The 14,289-nt window shown below is 45.6% G+C and overlaps 1 protein-coding gene across 2 annotated transcripts in view; it reads right to left on the reverse strand.

Annotated features, from left to right (window-relative positions):
- LOC128305756 (zinc finger protein chinmo) overlaps positions 1-14,289 on the reverse strand; it is a 98,359-nt gene that overhangs the window by 27,632 nt on the left and 56,438 nt on the right. For both annotated transcript variants that reach the window (XM_053043352.1, XM_053043353.1), the window contains one exon: positions 6,642-7,046. In XM_053043352.1, coding sequence (XP_052899312.1) covers positions 6,642-6,756 — 115 coding nt within the window. In that variant the 5' untranslated portion in view covers positions 6,757-7,046. The remainder of the gene's footprint in view (positions 1-6,641; positions 7,047-14,289) is intronic.

Consider the following 14,289-nt stretch of genomic DNA (forward strand, 5'->3'; position numbering starts at 1 on the left):
ACTACTGCCACCGGGCGCGGGGGGAGTGTGCCGGAGAGATACTCGGTTTCATCTAAACGAACGAGCGCATCGAGCGCCCACCACGAACATGGGGAGCAACGAGACATCATCGCACGACACGCCAGATACGGGGGGGCCGCCTATTCGACGCATCTCAGCATGTTCCAGAACCAACCGGAACGATGATGAAGAATATTGAGCGAAAAACTGGCAAACCAAACTGCTCTTTCCTAGTTGGGTCCACGTTCGATGCGTGGTCCAATGTGCTGTGTGTGTGTGTCCCTATTCTTTTACCGAACGAACAAAAAATAAAGCCACAGGCTTGTAGCGGCGCCAATCACCAGCAGAAAACTTTGCTGGAGCGAGCGGATAATATGAATTTTTGCTGACATTTTCATTCGCTTTTTTCGGGGACGGGGTGCGGGTGTTGGGGGGGTACAGCAGCCACAGCCGGGAGTGTTTTTTTGTTTGTTTGTTTTGTTTTGTTTCAATACGTATATTATTCACAACACCCGAAAATCAATGGAAAAGCCGGAACTTTGTCGGGTTAAAGTAGGAGAAACCAGAAGAAGAAAAAAATCAACCTAAAACAATATATACGAGTACGAGTGAGGCGGAAAAATTGATGCCACTCTGGATAACTCGGTAAAAAATATTTGACCGGACGTTTGTTTTCGTTTTTGTTTTTTAGCCAGTTGCTGGAAGTGTCATTTCAACAACAAAACCACTCTGCCCGGCAATGTTTGGCTTGATATGGCGTCCAGCATAACAACAAGCTCTTTTAATCTCAGCCTCTAATTTCTGTACATTTCGACACCATCAAACAAAACCCAGTCAATCAGTAAATAATCATCACTGTGCGGAAATGATCGTGAATTTCGAAATGTTATAAATCGATCGACAATCTCGGCTGCAAAACCCCAAAACAAAGCGACAGCTTTTATCGTGCGAAAAAAGGAGATTGCACATTATTTATTCGCCCCATTATTCAATTCGGAGGTTTGGGGTCGTTATATATATTCCTGGATGATGAGTGAAAGTAAACCACCAGAACTTCGACCTGTGACGGTGACAGCCAATTTCCCGAGGCTAACTTCCCTCTCACATCTCATCTTCCGCTAAAACTATTAGCATCGCACCACTACTGGGGGTTGGGACCGAGACTGGTGTGTTTCCACACCCTTTTGTTTCACAAATACCAACGATTACAGCATCTGCGTTATCATCGTTGATTGGCAACCGAACGGATGACACAAACGCGGGCAGTGTACCGAACCAAGTTCCACCGGCATGTCATTAGGGCAGGGCAAAAGCCTAAAAACGAACACCACTGCAATCAACAACTATCTCGCGTTGCGACCACACACACACACACGATGCTGCAGGAGTGCCATCACGGTTTGGTGTTGTGTGAGAATATTGTGTTACTTCCGCCATTTCCCACCCTTCATTGTTGCCATTTTCCGCCGTCCCTGAGCAACTCATCAACACAACCCACACACACACCGGGCGCACGGTCTTCAATCAAGCGCACAATATTCATGGTACACGGCAATACTTTAACGAAACGCGCAAAAAGCCCACGGTATCTCCCCGTGTTGCGTTTTCGAGAAGTGAGTGAAGCGCGAAAGGATTGTCATGTGTTCGCGAACACGGACGACCACCAATGCGGAAGCGCGTTTTTGCGAAAGAAGAATATTTCAATATCGGATCCTGATGGCTGATGGATCCTGTCGGGTGAAGGCAGAAGCACCGTGGCAGGGACAAAACACGGTGGCAGTGACATAAACCCCCCCCCCCCCCCCCCACGCAGCACAGCGGGAGTGAAAATGTTTGTTATTTTTCCCCATCCCCCCCAAAAAACCAACACCATCACAGCATTCGCGCGTTTCCCTTCCGCGGCGCTTGTGTATTATGGCTCCACTTGACGGAAAACGATCAACAATCCTTTTTCCCGAACGATGGAGAGAAATTGGTGAAGATGAAAAATAATTATACCAGAAGAGTGGCAGCTTATACCGGGCGAGAGCCGGAACGGGGTGCGGTACAGCAAAACGCATATACTTTGCCTGCTGAATACGATACGCATCTGGAGCACACGAAGCGCGTAGACACGCTTGCGACTGATAACGCGCACCATCCACCATCCCCAACAAGCCATCCATCTATTTTCCATCTCTAGTTGGCGTTTTGGGATTCTCAACCGAATGGCAAAAAACCGGAGGCTTTATGAGCAACGGGAAGAGAGACTCCCATCCGCTTCCTTCGCTCCCTTCGCTGCCGGGGAGTTTCCATCTTCTGATAAGAACAACGCACTGGGGTTCGCCTGATCCTAGGCGATGGATAACTCGTGCTATCCGCACGTATATACAGTGTACATAAGGATGAACCTACCACTGGTGCCACTAATAGGCTCCGGATGCAGGACGGCAAGCAGGATGGACGGCCCCCGGCCCCGCCGCCCGCCAAACGCTTCGCACCGACAGCACACGCACAGCACTTGCTCGGACGACAAATAGAGAGCGCTGACGACAAACGGCCATCATGCAGGGGCGGCAGTGACAGGTTCGTGGTGGTAAATGAAAACCAGGGTGGACAGGTTGAAGGGATAGAGCGTTTAAATATGGCAAGAAGGGTGTTGTGCTCGGGGAGAGCCACGCAGAGCGCCTGGTACGCGGCACAGCAGAAAACTTTCTCGTGTTTCAAAATCGTGTCGGTTTTTATCATTTCCGCCCGCGGCCCCCAGGACACACTGGTAACACTACTCTCTCTCTCTCCAACACACCCCAACATCCAACATTTTCCCGCCGGCATCACACGCATCTTTCATCCGCATCCGCATCCGTCTCCGTACAGTGGTAGGCTCCGTCCAGTGCCGTCGAGTGAAACACAACGAAAGTGAATTTCCAGGGCAAAGGATTCATTATTTACCGCCAGCCTGACACTCACACACTGTCCCCCCCCTCGGTTCTTACCCTCGACTAGTGACGGTGTGCGTTCGCGTTTTGCTGAAACTGAAATATCCTTTCTCTTTCCCGTTTCCTGCACAACCAAACCAAACGTCCCCCCCCCTCTTCCATGAAAATTCCTCTTCCTGTGCGCGTACACCACCAACCACCTCCCTCCCTTCTCCCATTACCACGGACGACCATCACTCCGCAATGAATCTACTTTCACTCTACGACTAAAACTTTCATCACCATAGCGGCACACAGTGGTGCGACTAGCACATCCAATCAGAGCCCGCCTCGGAAGGATTCATGATGGTGGTTTTGTTTAGTTTTCTTGCCCAGTTTTTTGTTGTTTTGTTCATAATTTTATTTTTCTAAAATAATCCGCCTCCCCGCCGGCCCAACAGCCTCTTACTGCTTTCGCGCGCAGTGCCAATACAGAATTGTGTTGACGTGCGCACTTGTCCAAACTGCTGCTGGTGCTGCTTTCTCTCTTCTTATCGTTGCCTAAATTGCTGGCTGGCAAAAGGTGGCATCTCTATAATTTATAAGTAGCGGATGGAAACATAATACGCTGGAACGGATGAGTCCAACGGGCAGGCGAATCAACTTTCGTCCCCTTTCGCTTCCCTTGGTCGGTGGTCGGCTGTTTCCCACGTCCAGGATGCAAAGTTTTGTGCCCCCTTTTGCACCGTACCGGGGTTAGCGGGGGGTTGCGAAAACCGTGTCAGTGTCACGAACTTGTAATTATTAAACATCGCACGCTTTGCACTTGAATGGGATGGGCATAATGGTGGATAGTTTGAACTTTCAATTGTTTTTTTTTTGTTCCCTCTTGTCTCGTACGATGTGAATGAATGTTTTGTTTTGTATGTCATGAATGATGGAATTATGCAATACAACATTTTACTAAAATCGTTCAGATCTTTGAGAAATGGCTAATTACTTCAAATTGATTATTCTTGATGCTAATTCTTGATGGTAATGGACGCTAATATGACCTTTCCGAATTGTTGGATCAAAGTTCTAGAATACCCCCCCTTCGGGTGCACTCGAACACGTTTACAACACTTAAAGTCACATTTACCATTCCACATCGAATGCTCCGCATTAACTTTAATCTCGCGCCATGGATAAACCCAACCGCAGCAGTTTCTGTAGAACGCATTACCCAAAAAAAGGTCCCACCCCAAAAATTCGAGGACGCAAAAACTTTTGCCCAGCTCAGCACAAGAAATTATCTACTTAACTAGCGAAACTTGCAATATTTGCTTTTGCCATCGTGTCCACCGAGCAAGCAGCAATCAGCGGTTCAACCGCAAAACGCACACGCACTGCTTCAACCGCGTGTGCACACTGTGCTGCTCGCAAATCTGCGCAATTGTCCAACGAGAAATAGCGAAAATAAAACCAGCCACAAGATAATAAAAATTATCATAAATTCTATCCCAAAACGACCTCGCGAGACTATCACGTGGTCACGAATTATCCAAAACGCGAGCACGAGTTGTTGTTCCTGATACGGTGAAGCGCACAAAGGTAGAATAAAAAAAACCATCACAAAACGAACTGTTGGTGGCAAGTTGTGTGGCCGCTGAAGGTGGCGGAGTAGGTTCGGAGTTGTTTCACTCCGGTGCCGGATTGTCAAGTGACAACGCAGCCAGCAAACACCGGCCAAACATTATTAAATTTTAATCCTCTAGCTCAATTTTGCTCCCGCGAGCATTCGGAGGTCGACGCCTCTCTCACATCGTCAGTGTCGCGGGATGCTTCCCACCGCCGGATTGTAAGCATCACACGCAGAATGTGGTGGTAGCAGAGCAGCGATTTAGACAAATAAAGCGCGCGGTCCCCCCGGAAAAAAAAGAATACTAACTGGACCACACACCAATGATTGCAAGCGAGAAACACAAGAAGATGGGGACACAACAGTTTTTTTTTTTTCGCTTTCGCCTTTGCTCTTGAAGTTTCCACTCGAAGCTTCCGCTCAATTTCCCGTATCTCAGGTACTCGAAATAAAAAAAAAAGTAGGACCACACAAAGACCGGCGAGTTAACAACAAATCCACAACGACAACAGCGAAAATAAAGAATGGCGCAGCAACAAAAAAAAACCAACAACATCAAGACCGCGAACCACCACGGATGGGTCCATCCGTCGAGGGCTTGTTGTCCGTCCTTCAGACAACATTGATCTGCGTCCTGCTCATCTTCCACTTGCTGCAGGACGATGCGAAAGGAAATCGTCAACAGGATACCGGAAACTGGGCGCGCTACGATGCGCAGACAAAACAAAACAAAAAAACCCCTTCCAATATCGAGACGAACTCTGGTGGAGTGGCCCGGGCTTTCCTTCACAACTTTTTCTATCCTTTATCGAAAAACATCCACAACAAACTCCATTCTAGCGTGCACCTAGGGAGAAGTGGATGATTTTTTAAATATATAAAACGACAAAGCAAATAAATGGTACCCGACTACGTGACACTGGGATGATGATGGTAAAAGAGCAAAAAAAATAACGTAACATAACCTATCCATTCGCCACCAGGAACCAGCAGCGTGCAATGGCGATATGTGTCGCGAGAAAAATTAATTTCCGCGATTGTGACACATCCTTTCCCTGGCCGTATCCCTTAGCGGCTTCTTTTACCTTGTCATGGCGAATATGTTGCCCCCATGTCATCACCATGGATTAATTTTCAAACTAATGCTTAGATACTTCAAGAAGAAACAAATAGCTCCTAAACATTTTTCATGAAAAAATAATTTGTAATTAAAAAAATGTTTTTTCGATAATTCTATCAAAAAAGGCACCATTTTGAAAACAAAAATACACAAAAAGTATACTCAAAACGTTTCATTGTCCCATGCTTGTATGATCAAAGCATTTGTAAACAAAAAAACAGGGACGTTAAATACCATCCTACACAACACTTCGACGAAACGTATTCCTTTGTGGGAGGTCACATAGCACGCGCTAAATTCATGTGCAAGAAAACACACAACCGGGAGAGACTACTTTACCCCGACAGACGGTGACGGTTCGTTTCATTCCGGCCAGTGTGTGTGTGTGTCCATCTACCGATAGCGAAGGTTTGACCCTTGTTAGAAAGCACTCTCGTCAGAAGATCACGCATAAAGTATCAAGGGGGGTCGCAGCAAAAACCAAACTTCCGCATGACAATAAATCGCGAGCGCGAATGTTTCTACCCGCGAGTATCATCGCGTGATGTGAAGCGTACCACCGGACGGAGTGAGTGTGTGTGCAGTAGATGGTAAAATGAAAATTTAAAATAAATGTCTAATCCTTTGAAAATCCGCTTCACATTTCCGCTTTTCCGCCACCATAAAGGCTGTGCGTGTGCGGGTGGTTTTCCTTTCGATTAATCGCCAAACGGACGGATCCCCGGTGATTCTCGCACCGGTAACGCACATCGGACCTGAATGCGATAATGTCTATGTGGCGACCGTCAACATCGGACAACGCAGCGTCCCGAAAATCCTTTCAAGTCTAACAACACAGATCCGATGGTCATTTCACATCCAATCCCACTAGCTCCTTTAACCGGCTTACCACCTTCGAATAAGCAATGGTTGTTTTTTGATCGCCGTACGTATCTCTCTGACGAATGCAAACAAAAAAAATATACAAACAAAATCCTTTTTTCCATTCTGATGCTCCACTTACCTCCACAAACCAACGTGACATCTGTGAGTGTGGCGGAATCGAACAGGTTCGAGAAGGCCGCCGCTAGGTTGGATGAATAGTTGCTCCACTTGAGGCAGTACTGTTGTTGATCCATGTTGGTGCCGTTTGCCTTCCGTAGACACAGCGTTCCGACAGTGGGGCTTCCCGTGATGATCGAGAGAACGATACGTTTATCACACACGCACCCGGTCCGCACACGCACGCGGGGTGTGACACGGAGTGTTACTAAATTTCCTCCGTCTTGAATTGCTTAAAGGGCGCGCGATTTGATTCGGTGGCCGTGCGCTTGTATGATGCCGTGATGCTTCTTAATGCCGCGCTGGCGCTTACTGTTTCGTTTTGCTGCTAGTTGCGCGCCTCGCGTCTCGCTATCCCGCGAACGATCTGAAATGGGAAATAATCAGAAATGCAGGTTAGAAAATCGTTTACGAAAACAGCAATCAAACTAAACATGGAAGGACATTTCATTGCTCGCCACGGAATGCGGAACAGGACGACCCGGACCGGTGGTAGAAGCGAGGATGATCACCGAACGGTGGCTCGCCACGAGTTGGGCTGTAAAACAAAAAGTCAACCACCGAAAACTGCCCAGCCCGGTACAGACGATGCGGTGCCTTTACACGCGTTCCACATAAATCTTTGATTTATCTTCGATCAGAACCCATAGGGTCGCGCAACGGAGCTTGCCTCCCCGATTCGGCTACATTTGAAACGGAAATAAAAACATCCCACCCATCCACCCTCAAAGGAAAACTGGAAGCCTGAACTTACAACAACAACCCGACGATAAATCTTGAATGCAAGGAAAGCGACGCATCTAGGGGGTGAACCAAAAAAGCAACAGAATAAAACAAACCATCCATTAAAATGATGGTAGGTTGCTTCACAGCGTTCGTACACCGCAACGTACTGGGCGGCAAACAGCCGAAAGCAGCGAGGCCTAAACCCAGGATTCTTTATTTTACGGGAAGGTTGCACGAATTTTTGGCCTGGTTTTGTGGTTGGAGTCCTAAACGGAAAGCAACAGAAGCTACCGCAAACAAATCCTGCGAGCTCGTAAAAAAGTACAAGACGGTTTAAAGGTGGCGATCGATTTTTGTCTTTTGACATGCTGTCCATGCTTTCCGAGGAAAATACAGCGCTGGGCTAATACATCTTTCCCAATCGGTTCATCAACGTTATATCGAATGGTTTTAAATTGAGTTAATTATAGTAGACTTTATAAATTATCATTAATCATAGCCACAAGGATATACCTTGAAGAATATTAAAACACTTAATAATTCTCAAGAAACATAAAAGGATACTCACTATAATAAGGATCGTTATGTCAAGGCGCGAAACAGCCTTTGGTTGAGAAAATCGTTCAGATTTGTCTTGAACAATACTTGGGAAAAACGTTCAGTTTTGGCCCATTTTTAGGGAAGCAAATATTGGAAAATATGTCAATAATTGGGAATGTTAGTTCCAACAGCTATAATTTAAATTGGAAAAATTTTCACAAAAGATAGAAACTGAGAAAAGTCTTGACTCCTCTCTAGAATCAAAAACTTTAAAGTCTAGTCTCTTATTAATTACATATTCATAGAAAACTTTCAGCAACCTACCGCAGTAATAGGGTCTATATGATAGATCAAGTTCAGGAAAGAGGTTAATTGTAAAACTACTAGGATTTTACATGTATTTATTGGCGACTACTCAATATATAATTTCAAAGAATTAGATTTTTTTAATAACTTTGGAGTTCGTACTGTAGAACATATATTTCCAATAGAATCCATTTAAAGGGCGATGATGTACCATAGCGGCCCCCGTCTTCACACAACAGGACCACTCCAAAATCTCATCCGGACAAATTTCGAATAGCAGAGACCGACTACCTGGCTAAGTGGTAAAATTAAATTTAGTAAGCCAGAATTGACAGGCATGATCTAAAAGGCCATCACGCCATACAGAGATACAGAGAAATTAAGTTTTTTCTTTATAATGTTACTTCTCAAAGCCCAACGCGAAATCACTTAAATTAATTGATATTTCAATCCCATATCTAAACATAAAAAGAACAACAACATTTAAATCAATAAATCTACTTAATTATAAAGCACCGGGACAGTTCAAGTGCATCCAACCACATTTTGTCCACAATTTGTTTTGGTAATCTCGCCCCCGACTTCTCCAAATCATGCCCCGCCCGCATCCAATGACGCTGCACACATGGCACACACTGCAAAGAATGCAGAAAATGCACACATGCCATGCTAATTAAGCAACGCCATCCTGTCACGGATACAACCCCATTTTATTGTTTCCATCCAGGTTCCGCGTTTGAATGATGGAAATTAGGCGGCTCTAATGCGATGCGTGGTGCTCCGTTCACGGAGTGCGAGTGATGTGCATAAAATTTACATTTCCTTTTTTTTTTTTTCACACGATGCAGTTTACATCCCCTCCCCCCCCCAAAAAAAAAAAACAAAACAATCACACTTGAAGGTAAATGGATTTAGTGTGTTTTTGTTGGATTTATTTTTTGGTCGCTTTTTTTCTCTTTTCTTTTTGCTTGCTATTTGTTTCCCTTCTGTGGCCAGGTGCTGTAGGTATATAGACACACACGCGCGCACGCATGTTAAAGGGGTACGCGCACGATGTGTTTGATTAAATTCAATAACACACTGCACAACAAACAATGAAACCAGCCAAATACTTCCATTACCTTACTCTAGCGGTCGGGGACACAAACAAAAAAAGCATCAACATGCAACAAAATGTTCATCGTCAGCATTGGTGAGGCAGCTGTGTCGTGCCCACCCCGGTGCTCCCCCTCCCCTTTTCTCTCCCTCACCAGAAAACCCTGTGCATTGCAACGCCATGGCCGCATCCGATCCGGAACGCACTTGCGTTCGGCCCGCGACAAACGCACACTCGAGCGGTGGTTGTACGCACACACAGTGGCGATGCAGCCGACTGTCGAAATTTCGGTTAAATAGATTTGACCTACAAAAACTCACTGCTGTACGGCACTGGTGTGCAGCAGCAGCAGCAGCTGTAGAAGCGGTCCGCGAGGTTGCGTTTTTCGGTGGTTTGCGGGTGCTTTTTTTTTTTTGGTCGAAGGGAAGGTTCGGGTCTATTTGGAACATGACATCAAATGCGCGTAAGTTGACTGCTGCTGTTGCTATGGGAGGGAAGGCGCAAGGGCATCCCTACGCAGTTGCCACTTCCGTCCGCTAAGGTCGTTTAGAAGTGCGTGTCTGTCTATTCATTGGAATGCTCTTGGGATGAACCGGGAAAAATTGATACAAAATCAAAAAAATCAAATTTAAAATAATTATCATATTTACAACGAATCAAATAACATTAAAACATCACAGATTTACAGCAACATTTGTACTAACTAATGAGTTTATTATAACTTTGGAATTCCCATTACCCGGTCCATCAAAGGCTAAAGTCACCCGGATGGCGTTGCTCAACATTATCAATAACAGAAGAATCATCTTCTTCAAAAAAATACGGAGATGTTTTTGTGCAGCGATTTCTACTGGACACATCATCACCACATTTCAAATATGTGGCCATTGCAGTGACCCCCATCCCCCCATCCCTCTTGCTCTCCTGGAACGTGCGTCTTGCGAGGCAAATGCGTTAATCAGCAATTAAAAATGCATGAGCACTAGCAGCGGATCGCGATCGCTGCACCACACATGCATGCTTGCTGCGTGAGCGTTCGACTAGCAACAACGGACAACAAAACCGTCTTTTCCTTTGTTTTGAGGCGACGCACTGCTGCTGCCGTAGCTGCATTTAACGCATTCGCGGTTCGTTCACACTCTGTTCATTTTCGGGTCACATGTTCGGCATTTTGTTTCCAATGACATCGCGCTCTCCGGACGCACCCAATGCATATAAATACATATACCTTACCACTGCAGGCCGCAGAGGTTTGCCGAAATTCGATGGTCGGTTTTGTTTTGTTTTTACCGGCGAGAACCATTTGTGCATCGATGCCAAAAATGCTAGCGGATGTAACACCTGCGCGCCCAATAGCCAGAGCCGCGTTGTCGGAAGTAACGATGCCCAAAAGCGGAAAGGCATTGACGAGCGCTGTTCTATTCATCCAACAGTACAAAAGTCGTATTTTGTTTGTTTGGACTTTGGGTGAGTTAATTAAGCTAACCTGACGCGACAATATGGTTTGCGGCAGTAATAGCATAATTTGTTGGAAATATTTTTCAGAACAACGTTCAAAAATTCAAGCGCACCCGGATCAGTAATTTTCGGGACAATATTAATATAAAGAGGTGTCAGTATTGCACTGATTGAAACACAATGTCACTAATGTTGAAATATTAGATATTTAATATATTTAAACATTTCTATCGAACTCATATTCAAAAACTAAACAATCAATTTATCCCAATGCAGTTGCGTTTATTTTAAATGTTCAAGCATGTTTTTATGAAAGCAACGTTTTTTAAGAAATGATTTATCTTACCGTAGGTTTAAACGCTGCATAATCTCGATGATCTAAAATTACGTATGCTTTTTTCGTATAATTTTTTGACCGAAAAATTGCGCGTATTCGCTGAAATTATGCAGCGCCTAAACCCACGGTTCGAATTTCTCGAAAACCTTTTGTAGACTTTTGTGAAATTTTCAGTAGATGTTCTTTTTACTGAATCTTTTTTTTTTTTTGTTATATATTTAGGGTATGCGATTAATTTAGACAAAATGCCAGTTGTTATCACAAACACAGTTTGAGAATTTAACAACACTATTATAGCACACAAAAAACCATTATCACGTACATTTTTTAGGTGTAATTGTTCTCGTCAAAATGCTGCAATTTGTAGTCCTTTAAAAAATAGAGAAAATAAACTCAATCATGTGAGGTTTTAAGTCCTTCCCAAGCAGATTCATGACTATTGATATTTTTGCATTTGATCAGTTTCAAACTTTATTGAATTTTCCGGGGTTTCTTTTGTTGCATTTAGGAAGCAACGATATTCTAGTTCCAATCTACGCATTTAACGCAACGTTAATACAAAGCAGCAAATTTAGCAAATAATTCATCCATAACAGATTCATATTGCTGCATCTGACATATGATAGTGAATAACTCGGGTTCTACCGAAAAGCAATTACGCAAGACCTTTTCTTGTTAATCCACCCTTATATTACACGACATACACACGTTGCTTAAAATATACTAAAAATGTATGCAACTTATGAAGCGCTCGTAGCAAACAAACAACAAAAAACCCGAACCATTATGCCACATTCAATACACGTCCAGCCAACAACAGCTTGGGGTAGAGAGACACAAAAAAAGAAGCCATAAACGAGTTTTGTAAGAGCCGCTTTTATGAAAATCTCCCGACACAAAAGAGTGCAATAAAAACAAAGCAAAAAAATCCCGCAGACCACATGCAAAAGCCGGTAACAAAAGCGCACCGCACCAGCCAATAAAGCGCATCTGCAAGAAGCTGCATTTGACTGTAGAATGAGCCACCATATTGCAGTTGTACGGAATGGACGAGATGAAGCACACACGCAAGAAAAAAAAAACAGGGAACCTGCTGCTACTCCCATAAAGGAAAGTGATCCAAATGGGGTGGAGGAGCTCATATCAACGAAAAGATTCATTAATTCATGCAAGAAAGTGCCGCGTCGGCAAACATCAGCACCCATTGCAGCAAAAACTTGCATTAGACCATCCCAGCACCCCCGCCTCCCCCAAGAGGTTCAAAAAAAAAATACAAGACTGCAGTAAAAACACGGTATAATTCTACAGCTTTTTTCCGGCCTTCCTTTCTTTGCTGGTCGTACGGTACGTAATATGTGCGGGAAGGGCGATCCTTTATGCAACCGGGCATTATACGTACGACTCCGATCCCTCTTAGAATCACAAAACACGTACAGGGCCGGATTTTTTTTTCCTTACATGCCTGCATAATGTATGGCCCAGTGTGCAAGGATAGATTGCCTAGCTTCTGCAACAACGCCACAATGTGACTGCACACACCACCATGGCCGCCATGGCCGCCCGATGAGTGTTTTCCTTCGAACGGACCCTGTGCTAGCATTCCGGGCTCCCCCTTTTAATACAATACTGTTTTAGAGCTGCCCCGGAAAAGGGTCCGTTTTATTATTGCAACCGTCCTCCCCACGCCCCAAAAAAAAAGGAGGATACATTTTCTTCGCAAAACCATATCTCGCCCGGCTCTGGTGCAAGAAGACGCATAGGTTACACAATTTTTATAGCGCACGCACACAGACACAACTCCTCTCCTACTCCTGTTCCTGCATTAGCATGCGTTTGCATGGCGTTGCCTTGTACACACATAAGCAGCTGCAGCTAGTGAGGAAATTCCATTACCAAGGTACACGGCTGTACCCTGCAGCAAACGGCCGCTATATACTGACGTCGTAAAAAGAAGGTTCTGTTCAGGAGAGGGCGAAGAACGAATGCGCTCCATCATTCCAATCTCCCAGCGTCATCTAGAGCTTCCCAATTCTGGCCGGTTGCAACATACAACCGCATCGGACGCCAATGGTACCGCATCGCCCTAAAAGTTCGCCAATCTTCTTCACCCTGCTATTAGTCTCGCCAGCAGTAGTCGTAGCACTAGAGTACTGCATAAAATTAAGTGTCCCACACTGCTCCTGCTGCTGCTGCTGCATACCCTCCATTCCTTACCGTCCATACCGTCACCGCCGTGATTATCCTGCGATAGTGAAAGTGAAATCGTAAAACATTCGCCACCCACATTCTCCCCACACACAACCTGCATCACCCTCACCCCCTGCATGCCTGCATTTTCCTTCCCCGGGGCTGGTGCGATTATGCGCAAATGCAAGCAATAGTACCATGTGCGCCTTGCTGGGATCTCCGCGCCCACTCCACACGTTGGCCTCCGTCGGGGAGATTTCACAATTTCCCCATACCCACGTTGCAGCACGAAAGGAAGAGGACGGAGCACCAACGGAGCTGCATGCAATGTTCGGCTTCCTTCTGGCAGCAAAACGAAGAGAGCAAAAAAAAAACCCCTACAAATGGCGAACGGTTCACTTTCACTTTCTTTCCCTGGTCGTTGGCTTTTCGCCTGACGCTTCCGATGCCACCCGGCATATCCCCTGGAGGGAAAACTCTGCACATATAATCAAGCAACAAGGTGGTGCCTGGTGAAGGGAAAGACCACGGAGAAGCTATTGCGGGTGTCCATTGCATGTCCGGAAGGAGGAAACCCCCCCACCCTCCCTCCCTCGCCCCTAATCACCCCCCAGCCCATGGAACCTTTTCGTCCTCCTCAACGCGTAGACGCGTCCCGTTTACTCGCATGCACATTTTATTACGCTCCAATACACCCGTCGCAAGCGACCGATGCGTCTTCTTTACACGAAGAAAAACATCACCTCCGCACGCGTTCCGGGGTAAAACCTCGGAACAGGTATTGATTTTACCGTACCACCCACAACGCATCCTAGGATATCCAACGCACACCCTGCACGCCGCTTGCCAGGGCCGATGGTGCAGGAAAGGATGTGTGTATTAATTTCCCTCCCCACAAACACACTGCCTGCAACACAAGCGCCATTGCTCTGCCAAATCCTGACCGGCCTGTGTACCGAT

The sequence above is a fragment of the Anopheles moucheti genome, chromosome 3, assembly GCF_943734755.1.
Source record: "Anopheles moucheti chromosome 3, idAnoMoucSN_F20_07, whole genome shotgun sequence".
Taxonomy (NCBI): Eukaryota; Metazoa; Arthropoda; class Insecta; order Diptera; family Culicidae; genus Anopheles; species Anopheles moucheti.